At 46.1% G+C, this 11238-nt stretch overlaps 1 protein-coding gene across 2 annotated transcripts; it reads left to right on the top strand.

Annotated features, from left to right (window-relative positions):
* The first annotated feature begins 1967 nt into the window (after window positions 1-1967).
* On the top strand, window positions 1968-10446 carry LOC146767269 (uncharacterized). Of its 2 annotated transcripts, XM_085580073.1 has the most exons (6): window positions 1968-2084; window positions 7830-7926; window positions 8706-8810; window positions 9051-9155; window positions 9361-9462; window positions 10050-10446. In XM_085580073.1, the coding sequence occupies exons 2-6, from the start codon at window positions 7838-7840 to the stop codon at window positions 10159-10161; spliced, it is 513 nt and encodes a 170-aa protein (XP_085436199.1). In that variant the 5' UTR covers window positions 1968-2084; window positions 7830-7837; the 3' UTR covers window positions 10162-10446. The 2 variants fall into 2 exon arrangements, with proteins under 2 accessions (XP_085436199.1, XP_085436198.1); XM_085580072.1 differs by lacking the exons at window positions 1968-2084; window positions 7830-7926 and having other exon boundaries at window positions 8453-8810.
* Window positions 10447-11238: the final 792 nt, after the last annotated feature.

Below are 11238 nucleotides of genomic sequence, written 5' to 3'. Positions count from 1 at the left end.
GGGAAGAAGTCACCCAATCCTATGTGGTCGTGTCCCTGTGTTAAAGGATCAAAGCAGGATTTTCTCTGCACAACGCAGGAAATGTATGGATGAAGTGATTTCTGCACATCCTGGCCAGAATAAAGAAATGCCTTGATTCTTTAACATTAAAAATGCTGCTGGAGAGTTTTTGTTTTTCCTGCAGTTTTGGTGACGCCTGCAAAGGGATGTGTTGTTCCACCCTGGGAACATAACCAGAGGGCAGGCAATATTTTTCCCCACTTGGGTGAGAAAACCAGCCCAGGGAAAACCAGGGGAGCTTTGGAAGGAGTTCCATGGGGTGTAAAATTCCAGCAGGTAATTGATGGGGGAGACAGCTTGTCTTTAAAAACTACTTTGGCTTCCTTGGTGACAGGGAGACAGCAATGATGCACTCATAAGTTTGGGAAAACAGAGTTCCCTTCTTCCAGTAAAAAGACTGTGCCCTGAGCTTGGCCTTTCATTTTCTAGATCACAGTGCCAGCCACAGTAAAACCAACCCTTCTTTCTCCCTACAGTACCCATTCCCAAGCAGGCAGGAAGAATTTCTTCTCAGGAAGAATTTCCTCATGGAAAAGGTGGTCAGGCAGAGGAAGGGGCTGCCCAGGGAGGTGGTAGAGTCCCCATCCCTGGAGGTGTCCAAGGAAACAACTGGATGTGGCACTCAGTGCTCTGGGCTGGGTGACAAGGCAGGGGTCAGGCACAAGGTGCACTTGATGGTCTTGGAGGTCCTTTCCAACCTCAATGGTTCCATAATTCTATGTATCTGAGTTTGGAAAGACAGGTGTCTGCTAAGGAAGGCAGGAGCCTCCCATGAAATGAAAAATGTGAACTCCCTCCGAATTGTTATAAATTTGACATTAAGGGGGCTGGCTTCAGGGCTCTTAGGCAAAAATTTTGGAGCAGGAATAACAGTTCTTTATTAGGAAAAAATAAAAAAATAAAATAAAATAAAATAAAATAAAATAAAATAAAATAAAATAAAATTAAATTAAATTAAATTAAAATAAAAATAAAATAAAATGCAGTAAATCAAAACAACACTGACAGTCAAAATATAACCTGACACCCTGTTAGTCAGGGTGTTGGCAGCAGTCCAGTGGCTGCAGTCCTCCTGGAGTGTCAGGTGTGTTTCTGTTGGAGCAGTGATCCTGTAGAAGGATGTAGTCTTTCTCTGAAGATCCAGTGGAAGAGGCAGCTGTTCCTCTGAGAATGCAGTGGAAAAGCTGTTCTGCTGTCCAGGAATCTGAAATTATATCGAGGTAGGAATGTTTGGTTCCTGTCCCTGGGCAGAGCTTCTCACAATGGGATGCTGTAATTTTATCAGTCATGCAGTAAGATTCAATGACCCATTAACAGAAGATATCTCTTGGAGGGAGGATTGGTTTATGGAAGAGATAAAGGAAAGTGTCCAGTTAACAGAAGATAACTGCCCCACCTCCAACAGATGGTAAATAGAATCCATCTTGCCTTGCAGTCTAGGACACTATGATTTGCTTGCAGGATGGAAGTGCCTCATGGCAACCCATCCAGATTCAAGGCTTGTCACAGGTGTTCCCGCTGCAGGGTGGGCCTGGCTCACCCAGCATTCCTAGGGAGGCATCCCAGGGGCCCTCTGGCTTAGCACCTATCCCCACTTCAGAGGGACATTCTCACTTGCAAAGCACCTCTTATCCTGTACTCAGGAGAGCTGAGGCACCTAGCCAGCATCCAAGGTACCACTCCTGCACCAACAGAATACTTTTCCCCTTGTTCTTCCCAATTCTTAGCAAAATTTTTTAAGCATTTGAGGACATTTTTTCTGTCAGTATGAGCCAAACACCTAATATTTAATTTTTTTTTTTTCCTTCAAAAGAGCTGGGGTTTACTGCAGATTTCACCCAAGGGTTTGACAGTAAGCAGATACAACTTTGACCAAAATGACTGAGGTCTGCTCCAGCACAACCCAGAGCTCCTGACAAATGTTTTGCAGTCCTTGCCCCTGGATAATGCTGCCAGCCATGGATGTCACCAGCATGTCCAGCACCTTTCCCTCCTGACTTCAGACCAAGAAGGCACAGCTCCAGGTATGTGAGATTTTGTGCTTTTGTCCCTCACATCTGATTTTTGTTTTAAACTGGTGCAAATCCAGAAAGGTGCCACATGTTTCAATCAAACAAAGCAGGGGAGAGACACAGACAATCCAAGCCACCTCAGGAGCAGGTAGGTAGAAAGAGAGAGACACATATCCTGGATCTATACACCTCCTTAGCTTAATTTGCCCCTTTGAGATTGGGGTGTTTTTCTGAGGTTCCATGACCATATGGGACTGTGATTTTCCTTCTTCTTCCAAGCTCACCTGGGCTGCCCTGCTTTCTTCTTCCTTCCATCCCACTCTTCACTCTTACAGCCAAAATCATGAAATCAGGTGGTAAAGATTAAAACCACTCCTGAAAGCATCCTGTGCAAGAAAGGAGAATTTAGACGGCTAAATCCTCCAATCCCCTTATTCCAATTAGGGTCCTTTCTCTTACAGACCTGGGAATGATGCAAGGAATAGCCTCCAATCTGCTCTCAGCTGGAGCAGCAACACCGTCATCACAGTGACGTGGGCCAGGCTCACCTGCAAACACACCAGAGACAATCCCCACTGCCCACATGGCCTGACAGACACAGGAAGGGGAAAATAGGAATGGGGGAGGTAGAAGTTCTTGAACACCCTGTAAGCTGATTAAAGGTATTTTACGTAGGAAGGATTTAGCCATGCAGTTCCTAGTACCATCTGACCTCAATAAACTCCCCTGCCATGGGCTGGTGCTGCCATTGCATGGGGCACAGTCTGTGCTGGGCACCCAAAAGGTCAGCTGCACCTGCACAGCTCCATCAGGGCTTGGGACACCATTGCTGGACGTGTGGGGCATGACATGGTTCTCCCTGGCTTGACCCTCGTGCATTTTACCATCCCAAAGCCATAGTGTAAATCATGGCTGTGAGATTTTGGGGTGTTTTTTGGCCAGTCAAGGTGTCTTCAGTAAGAAGAGCAGCTCCAGCAGATCCTGGGGTCTGGCTTCTGGACAGATTGGCAAGGATTGGGCAAACTTTGTAAGGACTGTCCTGAATGAACAGCAACCCCAAAGGTTGGATGGGCTTTCCTTGTCAGGAGGAAAGGCAGGAGCAACGATGTCCATGTGACAATAGCAGCATTTATCCAGGCTGTTCTTAATGCTCTCTGAAGGGGGACTCTGAATGCATCTACACTGCTTCACCAGGGAAAAAACTTTTCTATCTTCTGAATCAATTACTCTGAAGGGTGAATAGGAATTTTTCTCCTTCCAAACTCTGAATGACTTCCCAGAGCTCTGAGTGCTGATTTTGGAGAGTCTGCCTGCATCCTCCCTGTGCTGTGGGCTAGGATAGATAGCTCTGTGATGAAATCCTTTATTTTCTGAAATGCAGTTTCTTGTCTTTACCTCCAACATCAAAAAAGGCCAGGCTCACATGTTCTCTCAAATATTGCCAAATTTGGGGCTAAAGCATTTGACATCGCTCTAAGATGCTGCCTTTCACACTGCAGATTTGGTGACCCCTCCCACTGTAAAGAGGAGGAAAAAGACCTTCCTCACTTCAGTTCTCAGCTCTGATGCCTTTGAGACAGAGCAGTAACCAGAGCCAGGGTGTTGAAGGGAGGTGGTCCCTGTGTTTCATAATCTTTGCTCTCTGTTGGCACGAGGGTCTCCCCAGGCATCAGCGTGGCTACTAGGAATAGCCCTGGCACCCATGGTAACTGGATTTACTTAATGCATCCCATCACAGGTCTCTTCACACTGGGCACGTCAGTCGGTGTCAAGCCTAAACACAAGTGACTGCACAATGATCCTGATGGCTTTATACCTGGCAGCGTCCCCAGGGCAGCTCAGGGATGGCCCCAAAGCTCACAGATCCCTTCTCCATCTTGTCCTGGGGGATTTCTCCCCGCTGTCTTCAAGGAGTGTGTGTGCACAGCCTCAGCACTGCTCTGTGTCACCTGCTTGTGGCACTTTGCTCAAATCCTCTAAAACGGTTATGTGCCATGCACAGGTCAGTCAGGGCAGCCAGGGGCTGGGATCAGTCCAGCCCTGACTTCCTGCACCTGCAGGTGTGGCAGTGGTACAGCAGCAGGAATCAGGTGAGGCCAGTCATTTCCACTATCATTCTTAGAGCCAGAAAAATAGCTGAGAGCTTTTCTCTGCAGTGATGCTGCACATAGATAATGGGTTATAGATTCCATCTAAATGGGTGATTTAATCCTGCTTTGTGCCTGCTGGATGCAGGCAAGGGGAATCTCTACTCCCCTGCTGGGACTTGGAGTGTTCACACAAATGAAGAATGGGAAAAGCAAGGTGCAAATTCACAAAGCTCCTTTCAACTGATGCTCTTAAGCAGGATTCTTTATTACTCCTATTTCCATAATGTCTCCTGATGAGAGTTTGATGTAAATTCTGATTAAGGAGAATCAGATATTGTTTCAGGACTGAAGAATTGGTTTGAGCTCTGGTTTATTCAGTTATAAATTTCAGTTTGAAAATGTTTTTGAGTTCTCTTCATGGCCCTGAATTTCCTCATCAGGGGCTTTCAGAGCTGCACTGGAGCTTCATCCATGTTTGTCACCTGCATTAAGTTGCAGCAATGCTAGGCATAGTCACACCATTTTCTACCCCATCACCTTTTCACCCTGCCCCTGCTGCTGGAGGCAAACTCCATTTCTTGTTGCAGGATAGGTAATCAGGTTACTTATTTCATGTTCCTCCAGTCCCCAGAATCTTTTCATGTCCTGTTATACACCCTCTGCTGCCATCATGGGGCCACTTTGTCATTCCAACCTCTTCTCTGTCCTCTCATGGCAAACTGAGTTTCCCCAGAGCAGAGGAAGGAAAATCACAATAGTAATTTTTACCTCCCTACACGTTGTTCAGCCTCTTTTATAAACTTGAAGCTGCCAGCACCACTGCAGGCAGAGGCAGAGTCAGAAGGCTGCAGCTGGAGAAAGCAGGTACAGAGAAGAGAGGAAAGTGGTTGGGAAATGCCTGGACCAGAGCAGGTCCCAGAGGAGGAAAGGGGCTCCCCTGTCCTAGTGCTGACCATGGCATATTTCAATGCTCCAGGCCTGGAATGGGACCTGGAGTATCCCTGCTGTTTTCCCCTGTCCCTGGTGCAGGGCTCTGGCTGCAGCCTGCACTCACAAGCCAGAGAGGGCTGAGGTTCTGCTCATCAGGCCCTGGGGCATTCTTCCAAGGGAAAATCTTGTCCCTCCTAGTCCTCTAGTCATGGGAACACCCTCTGCTTTTCCAAGGAAAAATATAAGTAGATAAGAAGTGTAATACAGCTCCCATGTCTCCAGTTGGAATATTAATTTATTTTTATTATTATTATTCCCTATGCCTTTCAAGCTACTTTATACCATACAAAGAAGGAGAGAAAGGGTAATCCTATTTTCTTCCTCTATATCCATGTCATCTTCTGCTGCAGTATTTGAGACCAGCCAAACCCCAGCAATGGCAAGGAATAAATGCAGGATGTTTTCCATGCCTGTATAAGTATGCTGGCTTTTTAGATGCTGTGGCAGAATTTATACTCAGCAGACCTTTCCCAGTTCAAACCACAATTCGAAAGGTGTTGTCTCCTCATGGAAAAGTGAGCCCTGATCCTACTGATCGGCAATGCTTGCCCTAAAAAAGTGACACATTGTTCATCCAAATCACTGCACACAGGGACTTACTGACAGATCCTGGCAATTGCAAACATAGCCCAAGCCAGGATGAAATTACAAGAACAGAAGATTAAGCTCCTATCAAGAGATAATTAAAGCCAGGAAATAATTTTGACAATCATAGTGAATCAATTGGTACAAGGATGTTTGCCCAACAAATGTCATTATAGGCAGAAGCAGGAATTATTATCAATCAGCAGAAATATTCCATCAAATTGCTGTGAATGACCCGATCAGGTAATTAAGGGACATTCCATCCCCGCTTCATTATTTGCTGTTAATCATGATTGCTCATATCCATATCTTTACTCAAATAATTGCTTCTGATAAGGCTGTGGATTTATAGGGGTCTCCAAGAGGAGACCTGGCAGTGGAGCATCAGCTGTGAGCCCCGAGCGACCTGGGTCGGTGAGTGCAGCCGGGGTGGGTGGGCTGCACGGGCTGACTTCCTCTCTCTCTCACTTTTGGGCGTGGATTTCAGACCTCTGTGATGCCTCACTGAGCCATTGCTATGAGGCCATCCATATCCTGAGCAGCATTGCTGGAATATGGAGGGTTTCCCTCCTCAAGGCTCTTGGGTTGGTTTGGGGTGTAGTTCTTTCAGCTAAAGGTCCAAGCTGGCCAAAGAGTTTGCAGTCATTTAAAACCGGCATCAGTGAGGAGGAAATTAAAAGCTTGGAAGTATCCTGCTAGGTTAAACAGCCCTTCAGTGATGAAACTAGAGATCTACCTGCTTCTTGTGGTCTGGGTAATTTTAAAAATCATCATTGATAGGAAGGAGAAGTTCCCCAACAGTCATCACTGCTCCTGGGAATTTCAGCAAGCAAATATGGTTTACCCAGGGGACACAAAATTGCATCCAGAAAGAGAAAAGAGAAGTTGATCACTAGATTCGCAGCTACAAAGGTTATGAAAAGAGGGGAAGCTCTGGAGCCAGGGGTGGGTTTTTTAATTATTCATTTTAAATATGGTGCTTCCAGAGAAATGCCAGCCCAGAGGAGGCCAAATGCTGCAGTGAGATCCTGGGGTCAAGGAATTGTGTGACACTGTTGGGCAGATAGAAAGACTCAGGATTCAGGTGCCCCTTGGCCAAGGATGCTATAGTTTTGGTGGCTGTTTTCAGCTCCTCCTGCATCCTATGACTGCAAAGTCTGTCTTGTTTGGAGTCCAGTAAGATGCTGATCTTTGAAATGTCCTTCTTGCTTTACTATTCCATCCCCTCCAGGAAAACACAACACTAAAAGTGTGTGGGAGATTCAGCTTATGGCTCCTTCATCCTCTCATCTGTTTGCTCTGCAGCCCCCATTAAATATTTGCCCTGTGGTTTACAGTGAATAAATTTCTGTATAAATGCCTCTCTCTTGTCCTTGTGCCTCTTCTCATCTTGCAGCATCTCCAGAGCAGCAAACCATCCCAGAAGGGGGGTTAGAAAGTATTCCGAATTCTCGGACATTCTCCTTTCATGCTCTTTGTACTGTTTAGCTTCAGAATAAAGTAAAAACCAAGTGGGAGGATTTGATTTGGGATCAGCAAGTGCTATCTTGAGAGATTGCAGGACAGTGGTGAATGTTTGTTTCTTTGCAGGAAGAAGGTAAAAAATAAAGGAGTGTATTATAAATTACAGGTAGAGCTGCTGCGTGATCCTTGAGGAAGGGTGAGCATCTGGGAATAAAGGGGGAAACAACCTGGAAATAAAGGGGGGAAACATGCCATGGCTTGTGATTAAAAAAAAAGTACTTTTTATTTCTGTAAGAAAACAAAATAAGGCCTGCTGTGACTGCAAATCCATGTTATTTCATTTTTCCTTCTTGAAACATTAGAGGATAGGTGGATATGGGTGCACACATGAGCCCTTCTTCTATATGTGAATGAATTTTATTTATCATATGTAATTTTTTTGTCTGAAAGCCCCTTGCAGATGTCTCCAGGTATTTATCTCTGGTGGCAGGAATTCCTGCCTTATTTAGTTTAGATACACAGTAATGGTGTTTCCACAGCCCTGTCTCTGTGAGGCATGTCAACTGCACTAGACACATACCAAGGCCACTTGTCCTGCTGCTCACAAAACTTTATGCTTTTTTTTCAGGAGAGAACATGGTTTCCATGATGACAACTTTGTGGAAAGTAATTATTCCCATGATTGTCCTGTCCCACTTCTCAGCATCTCTGCCATCCCAGGAGAGGTAAGCATTTCCTGGGACTCTTGCTTCCTTTTTCCCCCATGGTTTTTGTTCAGAGAGCCTGCTAGCTGAAAACCCAGCCTTTTAGCTGCCTTCCTGATCTTGCATCTGCTTGCTTGCAGATCTTCTTCTTCCCTAAAGAGATTTAGTTAAATGAGTGCAAATACTATAAATGTTTTCTCTTGCTTAAGAATGGGAACATTAATTTTTATTTAATTCGGAAGAAAATTTGTGACCTCAAAGCCAAACACAGTTACAAGGACACTTTTGAGTGTGTTTTTGTCCTGTGCACTTAATGCAGAATGATAAAGGTGAGAATTTCTGTTTCCAATAGCCTGGTCCCATGAAATCATAACCAGAAATAGTCAACTCTGTAAGTTCACCAAGGGAGTTGCCTGCAAGGGCTGTTCTTTGCTGCTCTTTTCTAAGTGCTCTTCAGCTTTGTGTCTCTAGATATTTGTTTATTACTTTTCCAGCCTCTTGCTCTCCTCTTTTGTGCTGAATCATCAATAACCCGACATTCCCACATTCTTGTGGCAAGGTGATTATATCAGTAAAAGCAAGGGCAGGTCGTTTTCCTGTGTGATGTTTAATAAACGCATTTTTTAAACTCCCTTTTTTTCCCTTTTTTTGTGAAACTTTGCCAAAGTGGCACAAATGCTTGCCCATGCGTGTTTGGGACTCTCTTGCCTTGAGGCAGCAGTGTTTAATGCCTGTTCTTGTGTGCTTTTAAACCATTCCTTTTGCCCCCTCCCCACCCCCTTCCCTGTTCCAACGTGCAGGATGAAGCGCCACGCAGACGGGCTCTTCCACAGTGAGCTCAGCAAGATGAACGGCAACGCCTACGTGCAGCAGCTGGTCAAGCACCTGGTGGGCCTCAAGGACAGGTGAGCACCTGCCACACCCTCTCCTGGGGCGGGGAAGTCTCCGGCAGGATGTGGATCCCTGCTCGGAGGGGCTGCCCACGGAGCTGAGCTGTCCAGCTGCAGAGCTGTCCAGCTTGCAGCCCGAGATGAGGAGAGGAAGGGGAGAGCACATAGGGTGGGAGGAGAGGCATTGCTGTGCCTCCCTCGTGGGGAGTCCTGCATGGCTGGAAGGTGCCACTGTCCCACGTTGTCCCTACGCAGGTCCCTAAGGCACTCGGATGGGCTGTTCACCAGTGAGTACAGCAAGATGAGAGGCAACGCCCAGGTTCAGAAATTCATCCAAAACCTCATGGGCCGCAAGCGCAGGTGAGAGGAAACCTCTGGTGTCCCGGTCCCCACCCGGGGCTCTCACTGCCACACTGGGCCAGCAGTCCCCACTGAGACCATGTGTGTGAGCACAGCAGCAGACAAGACGCAAGCTGCAAGTGCTGTTCTGCAGTGGTGGTTGTTTGGTTACATAATTGGTGGTTTGGGATTTTAAATTATTATTAATTTTCTTTATCTAAACCAGCTCTCCTGGCCCAGTCAACACAGACATGCAGGCGAGAGAGGGAGTAAACAAACCTGAGAAACTTTGCTTTCTCTGGTTGTACCAGAGCTTTCTGAACACCAGGTAAGTGGGAGAGATCGGTCACCTCTGTGACTCTGAGCCCCACAATACTGAAGCCAAAAGAAGGCTTTTCTGAACCACCATTGAAAAGTCAGTTGTTAAAAATAGTAAAACCCAGGGTAGGAAAATAATATCTTTTCTTAATAATTTCCTAAGAGTTGTCACTCTGAATTGAAGCAATTATTCATCGCATTAGGAAATGTGATCTAATGGTTAAAATTTAAAGAAAGCCTTTGCTACCTTGTCTGGATTCTGCTGCTGATTGAAACGCACACCTCAGGATGAGTTGTCCCAGCACCTGGACATTCTCTTTTCCTAATGCCCAACAACTTTCCCTGAGATAGCTCACTCTTAAATCACTGTAATTAGGAGGAATAAACTGGCCCTTGGTACTTCTTGTGTCCACAATGGGGAGAAACACCACTGTGCGTTTGTAGAGTGCCTGGCAGCAGGCAGCCATGATCCCTCTGTGAGGATTATGACCTACTCTTTGGAATCATCCTGGAATGTCACAGGGTGGCCTTGTCACACTTCCTGCAGTTCATGCATCCAGAAATAATAGACTGTCTCTGATTTTTCCCTTCCCACAGCCACTCGGACAGAGATGCCAGGGAGGCTGCTGCCATTACCAGCCAGTACCTTTGCCCCTTCTCTAAGCAGCTGGTTGCAGACATGAAAGAAGATACAGATGGTTCCGAATGAAGGTGAAGGGAAAGAAACAGCCAAGGAGACAGCTTTGCACGTGTATGGCCTTGAAGATAAACAGGGAAGCTCTTGCTTAGGAAAAATTCTTGAGATAGGTGAATAAATAACAATAATCCTGGAAAGCAGTCAAAAACCAATGAAACCTTTGAGATTATCCATAGTGAAATGTATGTGAGCGTGTACTGCTGTCAGTAGATGGAGCCTGAGTGAAGCACATCCTTTCCACTCTGTGTTGGCATCTGGCTGCCTGCTGCTGATCCCAAATAAAAATGATTAGCTGTGCCTGTGCCTTGGCTGCTCTTTGGGAAACTGGAATAAGGATGGTTCTGTTACAAGGCCTTGGATTATGAGGAATGCAGGGGAGGAGCGTTTTGCCAGGATTCCCCTACATGAGGCATGGTGGGACACATGGCTGGGACTGGGGAGTGCCTACAGTGCAGCTATGCACAGAGGTCAGAATCAGGGCTCCATGTAGCAGGAACAAAGGCAGATGTTAGGTCTTATGGCAAAGAAATGTTCTGAGAGCTGCACAACAGATACTCACTGTAAAAGTTGTTTCCTCTCCATTCTGCCCCTGGAGTTGGTGGCCCAGTTTGGTCACAGCCACTAAAGACAAAGCTCCATGAGAAATCATTTGTTCACACCACTTAATGAGGTTTACGTACTGTCCCTGTGCCACACAGGCAGATTGCCCACGCTTTGATGGAACAGCCACACCAGCTTTCCTGTAAAACCAATGGATTTTGGAGAGCAGCTAAAAATAAGACTCTTCAGCTGCAATCCTGTGCTGTGCAGCCCTAACAGCCCATCCTGCTCCAGCAGTTTTCACCATCTGTGCTGGACCTGACACCCGCAAAAGGAGCTGTTCCCACTCAAATGCACACCTAAGCACCATTCCCTTACTGAGGAGATTAACAAACCTTGGCAGTTGTTCATTTTGGTTCATAGGAAGTCTCTGCTAGGAAAGATTCCTTTTGGAATAGTTTTGGAATGAGTGTTGACAGCCTGGATTTCAGTAAGCTGTTAATAACTATCTGGCTGAGGTGCAGCATCTGAGAACTGCCTGAAGTCAGA

Source organism: Lonchura striata, chromosome 5 (genome assembly GCF_050655825.1).
Source record: "Lonchura striata isolate lonStrDom1 chromosome 5, ASM5065582v1, whole genome shotgun sequence".
Lineage (NCBI taxonomy): Eukaryota > Metazoa > Chordata > Aves > Passeriformes > Estrildidae > Lonchura > Lonchura striata.
The sequence above is the reverse complement of the archived record's forward strand: the minus strand, read 5'-3'. Positions and strand labels throughout refer to the sequence as shown.